This window comes from Somniosus microcephalus, chromosome 1 (genome assembly GCF_052327205.1).
Source record: "Somniosus microcephalus isolate GS21.2 chromosome 1, FLI_Smic_1.0, whole genome shotgun sequence".
Classification (NCBI taxonomy): Eukaryota; Metazoa; Chordata; class Chondrichthyes; order Squaliformes; family Somniosidae; genus Somniosus; species Somniosus microcephalus.
In genome coordinates this window covers 346150016-346164061 of record NC_140987.1, presented here as the reverse complement: position 1 = coordinate 346164061, position 14046 = coordinate 346150016, and the positions used below count along the sequence as shown (strand labels likewise).

Genomic DNA, 14046 nt, shown 5'->3' with positions numbered 1-14046 from the left:
CTTTAAGCTACAAGAGTGGAATGACTAAGACTACCAAAGATCCAGAATTAAAAGTGGTGCAGTGATTCTTGTAAAACGTTGAAACCGTTTTTGTTCCTTGCAAGGCAAGACCTTAGTGCAATAATCTAACTCATCTAATGTCCAAGATATAGCCAAAAGAATCTTAGCAAAGGAAGCTTTGAACAAAGTGGATACACATTCAGTAATATCTGTCTCGCAGTCACAAATTTGCTACATTCTCTTGGAGAATTTTATTAATTTCTTCTTATTTTGTATTGTACAGCAAACCAACCCCCGTCCAAGTACTGTGTTCATGGCTATCTCTTCCCTTTTCCAATTGCAATGGGACCTGTGTCTTCACATGACAGTACTGCTGGTATGTTTTGAAACAGAATTATCTTTAAATAACAGTGCATGGCTCTCCTTTACAATTATATATGATTTTTCTAGCATTTTCTATATTGTCAAGGGTGTCGAGTTTGGATGTTCTTTGGTAATTTGATTGGTCCATTAAGTCCACGTCGCTTTCTATCACTCCGATTGGTCAGTGATAATCACTTGACCCATGCTGCTGTTATTGTCTGGAGTCATACCTAGCACAAAGGAAGATGGTTGTGGTGGTTGAAGGTCAATCATCACAACCCCAGGACATCACTGCAGAAGTTCCTCAGGGCCAACCATCTTCAGCTGCTCCATCAATGACATTCCCTCCAACATAAGTTCAGAAATGGGGATGTTCGCTGATGACTACACAGTGTTCAGTGCCATTCACAACTCCTCAGATAATGAAGCAATCCATGCCCGCATGCAACAAGACCTGGATGACGTTCAGGCTTGGGCTGATAAGTGGCAGGTAACATTCGCACCACATAAGTGCCAGGCAATGACTATCTCCAACAAGTGAGAGTCTAACCACCGGCCCTTGACATTCAACAGCATTACCATTACTGAATCCCCCAGCATCAACATCCTGAGGGTCACCATTGACCAGAAACTTAACTGGACCAGCCACATAAATACTGTGGCAACAAGAGCAGGTCAGAGGCTAGGTATTCTGCGGTGTGTGTCTCATCTCCTGACTCCCCAAAGCCTTTCCACCATCTATAAGGCACAAGTAAGGAGTGTGATGGAATACTCTCCACTTGCCTGGATGAGTGCAGCTCTAACAACACTCAGAAGCTCAACACCATCCAGGAAAAAGCAGCCCGCTTGATTGGCACCCCATCCACCACCTTAAACTTTCCGTCACTCCACCACTGGTGTGCCGTAGCTGCAGTGTGTACCATCTACAAGATGCACTGCAGCAACTCGCCAAGGCTTCTTCGGCAGCACCTCCCAAACCTGCGACCTCTTCCACCTAGAAGGACAAGGGCAGCAGGCGCATGGGAACACCATCACCTGCAAGCTCCCCTTCAAGTCACACACCATACTGACTTGGAAGTATATTGCCGTTCCTTCATTGTCGCTGGGTCAAAATCCTGGAACTCCCTCCCTAACAGCACTGTGGGAGTACCATCACCTCACGGACTGCAGCAGTTCAAGAAGGCGGCTCACCGCTACCTTCTCAAGGGCAATTAGGGATGGGCAATAAGTGCTGGCATTGCCAGAGATGCCCACATCCCATGAATGAATAATAAAAAAAAATTCTTCCAGCGATTTGATTGGCTGATGGGAATCAGGCGAACAGTAGGTCCCAATACTCTTCCAATGTTCCGATTGGTCAGTGGGCACCATGTGACCCATTCCTCCAATTATTTGCCTGCAGCATTCAGAAGGCCACCAGGTGTGTACACACTTCTTCTATTCATCATTTACCTTGCAGCCATTTAATTTTTATTGGTTAATTCATTTTCCATTCTTTTTCGTACTGTCTTTATAAAAGCACAATGCCTTTGGCCCCAGTTGCTCAAAGTTTGAGCTATTGCTGGTTTCATCCCTTATGTTCTGCCAATTTTCAATATTATCTCCCCAGACTCTTGTAAGTTCACATTCTCAATTTTCCAAGCATACAAATTTCAGGATTAAACGGATGTCGAAGCAGACAGCTATGGCTTCATATCTAGGGAGAGATTACATTTTGTCTCCACCTATCAAGACTTGAATAACTCTCCAGATCTCTGAGAATTGAAAGGAAATACAGAAAGTGAGTGACGTGCAGAAAGAAGAGAGAGAAAGAGAAAGCAAGAGCTAGATGCAGGCAGAAATTGTGTGAGAGGCATACAGAGAGATGAGGCAGAAGGAAGGAGAGACCTACAGAAAGAGTACTAAAAAGTCACAGAGAGAAAAGATAATAAGCGAACCAGAGTGAAACACAGGGAGAAAGAAAGAACAGAGAGACAGAGATGGGGAAATGAAAAGAAATAGAGACCGAGACATAAATTACAGGAAAAGGGAGACACACATTCTTACTCTACTTTTGTCCATACAATGGAAGATCAGCTAGAACAATGAAACTGAAGTGAGTAATCAGCAGGACTAATTCTTTTTCATATTCTTTCCATTACACAGTGTATCGTGGCTTCTGGACAGCATTCATAATACTAGGTGTGGCTGCTGGTCTTGTGGGAGGATTCCTGTTAGTTTGTGCAGTGCCATTTGTGAGTGCCAAACTATATAAAGTAGGGGGTGGATTCCTTTTGGCTTCTGGTAAGTTGCTATTCATGTACATAAGAAATACTAATAAATAAACAGCACTGGTATCTCAAGAAGTAATGAGCATTATTTGTTTTTTGCCTCAAAAAGTGTTCCCCAAACACTTTTGATGGCTCATTTGGTCTGGTGTTGAGCCATGAAGACCTAGGTTCTAGGTCCTAGGCTCGATCACTGCTCTGTTTTGAGTTAGTTAATCACAACTGAGGCAGCAGTGCAGGGTCATATTGATCTCAACAGGCCAAAGTTAAGTTTGGGGAAACGTTGGAAAGTGTTCCTGTTCCTAATTAGGATTCATTAGGGTAAATTCAGCATCCCCATGCTTTAGGTTGGGAGCCACGCTCTTAAGGTAACGTTGGAGCCAGGGCTACAACATTACAGTGCTGGTTATCTGCCCACGCTCCTTTCAGACAGCAGTTTCCTGCTAGAAGCATAGGATCGCTGAACTTACCCTAATACCTCCCACTGGACACACCGAGTAAGCACAGGTTCAGCTTAAGGCCCTCAGGATCAAACGGCCTACTAACATTTTTCAGACTCTCACATGCCATGTGGCCAATTGGATGAGGTAGCAAGGTGTTGGCACTAGCTATCAAATTGCAACCCATCCTGTCTCAGCTCCTTTAGGAAAGAAGGGATAATGGGATAAAATTGAAGAGAATGCGCAAGGACTGGAGGGAAGGTTTCCCTGTTTTCTCAATACATGTTAGCCCCGTTATTTCCTTTCACTGGCAAAGTGCAGACATGTCCATAGTGATGTTTCTTAACCCCCACTCTCCCAGTTTTCACTTGTTCCCCAGACAGCCCTGCTGAGACTGGCAAACCTTGGTTTGAAACTAGCATTTGAATCTCGGGCTGCCATTCATCAATATGTTAACATAATAGCAGCAATTATTTATTAAACTACTATTCCTCACAGGTTCCAGTGGTAATTCTCCACATTATAATACCCCATTGCAAGTAAATGTCCTTGAACATTTGCTTCCAATTTCTTGCAATTGATTTGGAATTTAATTTCTTTTTGACTTTAATGTTGTTCCCTAATTTATTCACATCTTAAAACCATTTTTTACTCTTAGTTAGCTAACTAATGTATAAGACTGTTGGAAACATGTTAATTATCTGTTCAGTCGAAACCTGCTTAATGCAATAGGTTGGGATGGGCAGAAAAGTTGCAGAGAGCCTGGTTTGCATTAACTAAACCAACTATACTATTATTGACGAGGAGAACTACAAAACTGGGAATTGGTAACAACTTCTACACAAGCAGATACAGTACTGCCATAGATTAATTATTATGATAACTTGGGCTGATCAGCGGCAAATGAAGTTCAATATGAGAAATAGAAATCATTGCATGTTGGATGTACAAATAGGAGGTGTATACACTCCATTGATAAGGTAGGACTTGGCAAGAAGAAAGTTGAGACCGCAGGGTATTAGTTGACTCATCGCTCATCATGTTCAAATAATGTGAGGCAGCAATAAACAAATAGGATGCCGGGTCAGAATGGCAAATAAGTTGAGCGCAAATCTCAGTGCTCCTGTCATATGTAACAGTTCATTGGGTATAACACCTTTCATTATATAAAATGCAATGTGCTTTATGGTATAAGACTGCAGGCACTGTATAATAGTGCATTGTGCATTACGTGGTGGAACACTTCTTTCATTGTATAATAACAATATATTATGGATTATATGGTATTGTCTGGCTTACTGTGAGCATTGCCATAGGACACTTTTTAGTGGACCTATAAAAGGCTTGAGAACAAATGTACAGTTGAAGCCTGTCGTTAAGAAAGCTTACTTGCAAACAAAACTTGAATCAGTAATACAAGGCAAACACATAATCACAACATGTAAACAGCACATCCTATAAGTGCTCTCATACGTTTCCTGTGTGTTATAAGGATGTTAGTGTTACCATTAGTGAATATAAAACAACACATGAAAAAGTAGTTAAGTTCCAGTTGCATGACGAGAGAAACAATATTATGAGTGAGGATTTAAGGACGTTTAAAGACGAGTGTTATTTGAGGCCAGCTGAATTTGTTCTGTGTGCAAGAAGTGGAAAATACTCTTAAGTTCTTTTAAAGTTTGTATATCAATAATAATCTGATACAAATTTCCAAATTGCTTCCTCAGTTCACTTGGTTAGGACCCATAACAGTGTGTTAATGTTTACATTGTGTGTATCTCCCCTCTATCTGGATGCCTCCGTCACACCCAGATTTAATTTACTGTGTGGCAGCATTCAGCAGGAATTGGAAACCTTGGCTGGTTTAAAGATAAGAGGCAGTCTTTAAATAGGCCTGTGCAATGCTGCAGTGCCATAGTGGGACTCTGGGAGTTGTACATGCAGTGAGCAAAACGAAGCCATAGCAGGTCCTAAAAGAACATGCTCCTAATAACAGGCTCCCTACAAACACTGTCACTTGTGCTTATGTAAATTGGGCAAGTTCTCACTGGAAAAGAGAAAGGTTGAGAGGTGATATGATTGCTCTTTTTAGGATTCTAAAGGGACTAGGTAATGTAAACCATGACATGCTATTTCAACTTGTCCAGAACAATAGAATCAGAAGACACGGCCTGCGCTTGAAAGGGGGTAAATTCAAAACGAATCTACGGAAACAATGTTTCAGCGAGCGAGTGATCAATCTATGGAACAGGCTCCCTAGGGAGATGGTGGAAGCAGTTTGTACTGATTCTTTCAAAGGCAAATTAGTTTGATTTCTTTCAGAAAATAACATTTTGGGAGACGTTATTATATGAATAATTTGAGACATGCCGTGTTAAGTGTAGCATGTTTGAGAGGAAAAGGTTAATTATGGACCTATGGTTCCCAAAGATCTCCACCACTGGAGTTTTCCTTGCCTCAGGTCTGTTGCAGATTCATTGATAGAGGTTGGTTGCCATGATTAGTCAACAACTCCATTATCATTGTACCATCCGACTACCAGGATGGTAGAAGGCGAACTAGATGGACCGGGGTCTTTCTTCATCTAGGAATTCCTATGTTCCTATGTAGAGATTGAAAAAGAATAGATATCAGTCGAACCATTTTTGCTGTAGAATTCAGAGAGGGATTTAACAAAATGTATTCTTGGACTGCGAGTGATGCTGGCAAAGTCGCATTAATTGCCCATCCCTACCTGCTCTGAGAAGGTGGTAATGGGTAATGGGTCTTCTCCTTGAGCTGCTGCAGTCCTTATGATGATAATGCTTCCACAATGGTGTTGAGTAAGGAATTCCAGGAGATTGAACAAATCATGAAGAATGAATGGCAATACTGTAATTGTCCAAGTCAGGATGGTGTGTGCCTTTGAGGGGAAATGGGAGGTGATGCTGTTCCCCCAACAATGCTGCTCTTGTCTTTCTGGGTGGTAGAGGTCGCAAAGGAGGGAGGGTCCTTTGTATAACATCGGCCCGGATTTTCCGGGGCCTATGACCGCATACGGACAGCATACTGGGTCGTAAGTGCCCTGCAAGGTCCGGGTTTTCACGTGTGATGCGCATGCGTGAAAACCCAGAACTTGCGATCTGTCAAGATTCTGCTTGACAGATTGTATGAATCCATAGGAAATGGACATTCGCTGGCGCAGATTTGGGCTATTTGCCCAATTACAGCCCAGCAGATGCCCACGAAACCCTTACGCCTGGTAAAAGCAGGCGTAGGACCTTCTTTTACCAGTGTAGGGGTTTAAATATATATTAAAATAATGTTTTTAATGATTTAACCATACAAAAACCTTTAAAATTAGTTTAGGTTATTTTTGGTCCCTTGAAAAAAGTTTAAATTTATTTTTCAAAAACTCAAATTTTTGTTTTAAATGTTTAATTAAATTGTATCTTTATTAATTTTGACCATGTGATGATTTATTTTTAATTCAGGGCTGTGAAAGTGTGTTTTTAAGGGATTCCGTACGTAAATGGAGTCCCCCTTTTTGATTGGTTGGGCCGGCCCACGTGATCCCAGGGGACGCTTGTGAACCATATGTGCCCCTGGGATCTGTGGGTCTTTACACAGGCGAATGCCTGCAGGCCCAGGAGGGCGAGTCTTCAAAGGTACAGAGGCACCAGGTAGGAGCGGAGTTTACTTGGAGTTCGGAGGCATTCGCCCGCGGGAAGCCTCCGACCGCAATTTCCAGCCCATCACTTGTTGTTGGGCTTCCTTCACTGTCCTAGTTGAGGTTAGGTGCCAGCTGTCACTGGTGTAAACATTCACAGGATCCACTTGCTGATATATTATTATTTACTGTTGAAGCACTTAGTTGAGCGCCCTCAGATATATGATCCATTTTTGAAGTAATCGCCAAAGAAACTGGGCCTTGTTTTTATTCTGTGTGTATTTTGGTGCATGGCCAAGTGCAAAGACATATGAAAATGTGCCTGGCTCGAGCGGACGGTGCATGGTTGTCTTTAGCACAATAAAGGGCTTATATATTGCACAAGGGCACCATGCACTGACTAGCCCCAACCGATCCATCGCATTGTTGACTATTATGAGAGAGAAATGGTTATTTCATAAGGTTTTAGATGGCATTTTCCTCTTCCTCCAGTCACCATTAACATACAGTTCAATTTAAGCAACACTTGCAGCATAGCTTGAAATCACTGTGTTGCGCTTGCATTTAATGTTAGATTGGAAGATTAAAAGTAACCATGGGTACAGAGAAGGACAGTTTGTACACCAGCCTAATCCATGTGGTTAAATTATTCTAATTAGCTTTATCAATATGCCAATGTATTAATATGATAATTCATGGACACATTATCCTCAACAGCCTAATTATGATGTCATGTTTCATAAAGTTAGGGCTTCTGAGTTTCGCGTTACTGCAGAAAGTCTATTTCCTGATCAAATTTGCCTATGCAAATGGTCTAATTAGAGAGCAAGTTAATAGCTTCTTTCTGCAGGCTGTACATCACTATTCTGTTTCATGAAGATACCCCACCGTTTTAGAGTTATATGTGAAAATGTGGGAAGTTCTGCACTGCCATTGATTTAACTGCTTCACAGACAAAGTAAAATGAAAATAACATAAGAAATTTCAGGAATAAGATGACTATGAAGGAATTCTAGGAGTACCTGTTCATACATCGATGATACTCTAGGCTCATGAGGTGGGGGAGAGACGAATCAGACTTGGTTACGATCGGAGCAGAGTTTCTTTGCATGTTAATTAAGGTTTGTTGCTGTTAGGTGAAGTGTTTTCAATTTTTTAAAACAAATCTATTAAATTGTACAGGCGCCATATGGCATGAAACTTCAAAAGTTCGGCAGAAATGTTTTGAAATTTGGCAAAGGAGCAGATTATGGTAAAAAGTCATGATAATTCATAGTTCCTTGTCGCTGGGTCAAAAACCTGGAACTCCCTACCCAACAACGCTGTGGGAGTGCCTCCACCACATGGACTGCAGCGGTTCAAGAAGAAGGCCCACCACCACCATCTCACGGACAACCAGGGATGGGCAATAAATGCTGGCCTTGCCAGTGATGCCCACATCCTAAGAATGAAAAAAAAATAATAAGTCTGTTTTTCTTTATAAGTCACGTGCAAGTGTTGGACAAGAGTCAAATAAGCGCATGTTACTATTGAAAAAGTAGAGTGTGAAGAGAACTATGAGCTAGAACAACAGACTGCTGGGACAAAGAACTTTGTATAACATAGAAGATAGGAGCAGGAGTAGGCCATTCGGCCCCTCGAGCCTGCTCCGCCATTCAATGAGATCATGGCTGATCATCCAAATTCAGTATCCTGTCCCTGCTTTCTCCCCATATCCCTTGATCCCTTTAGCCTTTAGAAATATATCCAACTCCTTCTTGAATATATTTAACTAGCTGGGGGTGCCCGGCGGTGCCGAGGCTTTTTTGAGGGCATGTTGTTGTTGGAAGAGAGAGAGGGAGCAACAGGGGGGAAGAGAGAGAGGGAGGGAGAGAGAGAGAGCGAGGGAAGGAGAGAGAGGGAAGGAGAGAGAGAGAGGGAAGGAGAGAGAGAGAGGGAAGGAGAGAGAGAGAGAGAGAGAGAGGGAAGGAGAGAGAGAGAGAGAAGGAGAGAGAGAGAGAGAGAGAGAAGGAGAGAGAGAGAGAGAGAGAGAGAGAGATGAAAGGAGAGAGAGAGAGAGGGAAGGAGAGAGAGAGAGAGAGAGGGAAGGAGAGAGAGAGAGAGAGGGAAGGAGAGAGAGAGAGAGAGAGAGGGAAGGAGAGGGAGAGAGAGGGAAGGGGCGAGAGAGAGAGAGGGAGGAGAGAGAGAGAGAGAGATGGAAGGAGAGAGAGAGAGAGAGGGAAGGAGAGAGAGAGAGGGAAGGAGAGAGAGTGAGGGAAGGAGAGAGAGAGAGAGAGGGAAGGAGAGAGAGAGAGAGGGAAGGAGAAAGAGAGAGAGAGAGAGAGAGGGAAGGAGAGAGAGAGAGAGAGAGAGAGGGAAGGAGAGAGAGAGAGAGAGAGGGAAGGAGAGAGAGAGAGAGAGGGAAGGAGAGAGAGAGGGAAGGAAAGAGAGGGAAGGAGAGAGAGAGAGGGAAGGAGAGAGAGAGAGAGAGGAGAGAGAGAGAGAGAGAGGGAAGGAGAGAGAGAGGGAAAGAGAGAGAGGGGGAAGGAGAGAGAGGGGGAAGGAGAGAGAGGGGGGAAGGAGAGAGAGAGAGGGGGAAGGAGAGAGAGAGAGGGGGAAGGAGAGAGAGAGAGGGGGAAGGAAAGAGAGAGAGAGGGAAGGAGAGAGAGACGGGGTGAGAGAGAGGGGGACGGGGAAGAGAGAGAGAGAGACTGGGGGAGAAGAGAGAGAGAGAGATTGGGGGGAGAAGAGAAAGAGAGAGAGATTGGGGGGAAGAGAGAGTGACTGGGAGTGTGAGAGAGAGAGAGAGACTGGAAGTGTGAGAGAGAGAGACTGGAAGTGTGTGAGAGAGAGAGAGACAGGGAGTGAGAGAGAGAGAGAGACTGGGAGTGAGAAAGAGAAAGAGAGAGAGACTGGGAGTGTGAGAGAGAGAGAGTCTGGGAGTGTGAGAGAGAGTGGGAGTGTGTGAGAGAGAGAGAGAGAGAGAGAGAGAGACTGGGAGTGTGTGTGAGAGAGAGAGAGAGAGAGAGACTGGGAGTGTGAGAGAGAGAGAGAGAGAGACTGGGAGTGTGAGAGAGAGAGAGAGAGAATGTGAGAGAGAGAGAGAGAGAGAGAGAGTGGAAGTGTGAGAGAGAGAGACTGGATGTGAGAGAGAGAGAGAGACTGGGAGTGTGTGAGAGGGAGAGACTGGGAGTGTGTGAGAGAGAGAGAGACTGGGAGTGAGAGAGAGAGAGAGACTGGAGTGAGAGAGAGAGAGAGACTGGGAGTGTGAGACAGAGAGAGAGAGAGAGAGACTGGGAGAGTGAGAGAGAGAGAGAGAGAGAGAGATAGAGAGACGGAGTGGAGTCATTCTGTCAGACCTGGGCCCTGACAATAAACCCCAAAAAGCCAAAGTCCTTGTGTTCCAGCAAAGATCCAGACATCAGGGACCCAGAATAAATTTCACACTAGGAACAACTAAAATTGAACAAACCACTAACTACACATACTTGGGCTTAAAATCAGCTCTACGGGAAATTTTCATCTGGCTGTGAATGAACTGAAAGAGAAAGCTAGAAGGGCTTTCTATGCCACTAAAAAATCAATCCAAATAGAAATCCCAATTAGCATTTGGCTCAAAATTTTTAAATCAGTAATTGAACCAATTGCACTCTATGGCAGTGAGGTGTGGGGACCGCTAACACAACAAGAATTTGCAAAATGGGACAAACACCCAATTGAGATCCTACATGCAGAATTCTGTAAAGGTATCCTCCGGACTCAAAGGAAAACCGTAAACAATGCATGCAGGGCAGAACTAGGCCAATATCCATTAATAATTACTATCCAAAAAAGAGCCACCAAATTTTGGAAACACCTAAAAATGAGCAACCCCCGCTGCTATCATTACGAAGCCCTGAAATGCCAAGAGAGGACCATAAAGAAGAATACCCTCAGTCAACTAGTCCTGGGACTCAGTGAATTAACTACTAACACGACTAACAATAACCAGCCCAGGACAGTGACATCGCAGCACAGAGAATTCGACCCAACACAATTGTCACTAAGCAAAAGGAAAAATACCTGTCATATTGGGCAGAAACAACAAAAACCCAAAACAAACTCAATTGCTACTTGGCCCTAAACAGACAGTACAACATGGCTGATTACCTGACCATGGTAAAGGATAGCAAACTGAGAAAAACCTTGACAAGGTACAGACTTAGTGAACATAGCCTGGCGATCAAAAAAGGCAGACACAGGCAGACCAGGCTGCCAAGAGAGGACAGGATATGCTCTCACTGCAGTCAGGGAGTGGTGGAGACAGAGAGGCACTTCCTCACAGCTTGTGGAAAATATCAGGGCATCAGGGAGAATTTCTACCAAAAATTCACAAAAATATGCCCTGAATTCAGAAATTTGAATGACGGCCAAAAACTCCCATACCTACTAGGGGAACAGAGAAATTGTGTAACCTTAGCGGCACACTATGTTACAGCTTGCCATAAACAGAGGGACAACCAGTAAACCTAAGAAAAGAGTATATACAAATTATACGAATGTATATTTATACACTCAGGGATATAACTGTTAATACACTGTATGAATAGATCTGCGTTTATGTGTTCAACCATGAATGTTTTTCGATGCTTTGGCAACATAAGATGTACCTTATCATGCCAATAAAGCGATTTGAATTGAATTGAGAGACTGGGAGTGAGAGAGAGAGAGAGAAAGATTGGGAGTGAGAGAGAGAGAGAGAGAGAGAGAGACTGGGAATGTGAGAGAGAGAGAGAGAGAGAGACTGGGAGTGTGAGAGAGAGAGAGAGAGACTGGGAGTGGGAGTGAGAGAGAGAGAGAGAGAGAGAGAGACTGGGAGTGAGAGAGAGAGAGAGACTGGGAGTGTGTGAGAGAGAGAGAGAGAGAGTGGGAGTGTGTGAGAGAGAGAGAGAAGTGGCAGTGCGAGAGAGAGAGAGTGGGAGTGTGAGAGATAGAGAGAGAGTGGGAGTGTGAGAGAGAGAGAGTGGGAGTGTGTGAGAGAGAGAGAGAGAGTGGGAGTGTGAGAGAGAGAGAGAGAGTGGGAGTGTGTGTGTGAGAGAGAGAGTGGGAGTGTGTGTGAGAGAGAGAGAGAGTGGGAGTGTGTGTGAGAGAGAGAGAGACTGGGAGCGAGAGAGAGAGACTGGGAGTGTGTGAGAGAGAGACTGGGAGTGTGTGAGAGAGAGAGACTGGGACTGTGTGAGAGAGAGAGAGACTGGGAGTGAGAGAGAGAGAGAGACTGGGAGTGAGAGAGAGAGAGAGACTGGGAGTGTGAGAGAGAGAGAGAGAGAGAGAGACTGGGAGTGTGTGTGTGAGAGAGAGACAGAGAGACGGAGTGAGAGAGAGAGAGAGGGAGTGTGAGAGAGAGAGAGAGACTGGGAATGTGAGAGAGAGAGAGCGAGATAGACTGGGAGTGTGAGAGAGAGAGAGAGAGAAAGAGACTGGGAGTGGGAGTGAGAGAGAGAAAGTGGGAGTGTGTGAGAGAGAGAGAGAGAGAGTGGGAGTGTGTGAGAGAGAGAGAGAGAGAGAGACTGGGAGTGTGTGAGAGAGAGAGTGGAGTGTGTGAGAGAGGGAGAGAGAGTGGGAGTGTGTGAGAGAGAGGGAGAGACTGGGAGTGTGTGAGAGAGAGAGAGTGGGAGTGTGTGTGAGAGAGAGAGAGAAAGAGTGGGAGTGTGTGAGAGAGAGAGTGGGAGTGTGTGTGAGAGAGAGAGAGAGAGAGAGAGAGTGGGAGTGTGTGAAAGAGAGAGTGGGAGTGTGTGTGTGAGAGAGAGAGAGAGTGGGAGTGTGTGAGAGAGAGAGAGAGAGGGGGGTGTGAGAGAGAGAGAGAGAGAGAGAGATTGTGAGAGAGAGAGAGAGAGAGAGATTGGGAGTGTGAGAGAGAGAGAGACTGGGAGTGAGAGAGAGATTGGAGTGAGAGAGGGGTGGGAGGAGATTGGGAGTGAGAGAGAGATTTGGAGCGTGAGAGAGAGAGAGATTGGGAGTGTGAGAGAGAGAGAGATTGGGAGTGTGAGATAGAGAGAGACTGGGAATGTGAGAAAGAGAGAGATTGGGAGCATGAGAGAGAGAGAGATTGGGAAGTGAGAGAGAGAGACTGGGAGTGTGTGAGAGAGAGAGACTGGGAGTGTGAGAGAGAGAGATTGGAGTGTGAGAGAGAGAGAGATTGGAAGTGTGAGAGAGAGAGAGATTGGGAGTGTGAGAGAGAGAGAGATTGGAGTGTGTGTGAGAGAGAGAGAGAGAGAGAGTGGGAGTGTGTGTGAGAGAGAGAGAGACTGGGTGAGAGAGAGCAGAGAGAGACTGGGAGTGTGTGAGAGAGAGACTGGGAGTGTGTGAGAGAGAGAGACTGGGACTGTGTGAGAGAGAGAGACTGGGAGTTGAGAGAGAGAGAGAGACTGGAGATGGAGTGAGAGAGAGAGAGAGAGACTGGGAGTGTGAGAGAGAGAGAGAGAGAGACTGGGAGTGTGTGTGTGAGAGAGAGAGAGAGAGAGAGAGACGGAGTGAGAGAGAGAGAGAGGGAGTGAAGGTGAGAGAGAGACTGGGAATGTGAGAGAGAGAGAGAGAGAGTGGGAGTGTGAGAGAGAGAGAGAGAGAGTGGGAGTGTGAGAGAGAGAGAGAGTGGGAGTGTGAGAGAGAGAGAGTGGGAGTGTGAGAGAGAGAGAGAGAGACTGGGAGTGGGAGTGAGAGAGAGAGTGGGAGTGTGAGAGAGAGAGAGAGAGAGAGTGGGAGTGTGAGAGAGAGAGAGAGTGGGAGTGTGCGAGAGAGAGAGGGAGTGAGAGAGAGAGAGAGTGGGAGTGTGTGAGAGAGAGAGAGAGAGAGTGGGAGTGTGTGAGAGAGAGAGAGAGAGAGAGTGGGAGTGTGTGAGAGAGAGAGAGAGAGAGTGGGAGTGTGTGTGAGAGAGAGAGAGAGATTGGGAGTGTGTGAGAGAGAGAGAGAGTGGGAGTGTTTGAGAGAGGGAGAGAGAGTGGGAGTGTGTGAGAGAGAGGGAGAGACTGGAGTGTGTGAGAGAGAGAGAGAGTGGGAGTGTGTGTGAGAGAGAGAGAGAGAGTGGGAGTGTGTGAGAGAGAGAGTGGGAGTGTGTGTGAGAGAGACAGAGAGAGAGTGGGAGTGTGTGAGAGAGAGAGTGGGAGTGTGTGTGAGAGAGAGAGAGAGAGTGGAGTGTGTGAGAGAGAGAGAGAGAGGGGGTGTGAGAGAGAGAGAGAGAGAGAGTGGGAGTGTGAGAGAGAGAGAGAGAGAGAGAGACTGGGAGAGAGAGAGAGACTGGGAGTGAAAGAGAGAGAGAGAGTGTGAGAGAGAGAGAGAGAGAGAGAGAGAGAGAGAGAGAGATTGGGAGTGTGAG

The 14046-nt window shown here is 45.2% G+C and overlaps 1 protein-coding gene across 2 annotated transcripts in view; it reads left to right on the top strand.

Moving 5' to 3' along the window:
* The window catches only part of LOC147124951 (transmembrane protein 182-like), a 41350-nt gene extending 33360 nt beyond the window's left edge, over window positions 1–7990 (top strand). For both annotated transcript variants that reach the window (XM_085995210.1, XM_085995216.1), the window contains 3 exons: window positions 284–376; window positions 2509–2646; window positions 7902–7990. In XM_085995210.1, the coding sequence (XP_085851336.1) occupies window positions 284–376; window positions 2509–2646; window positions 7902–7975 (305 nt within the window). In that variant the 3' untranslated portion in view covers window positions 7976–7990. The remainder of the gene's footprint in view (window positions 1–283; window positions 377–2508; window positions 2647–7901) is intronic.
* The last annotated feature ends 6056 nt before the right edge of the window (window positions 7991–14046 follow it).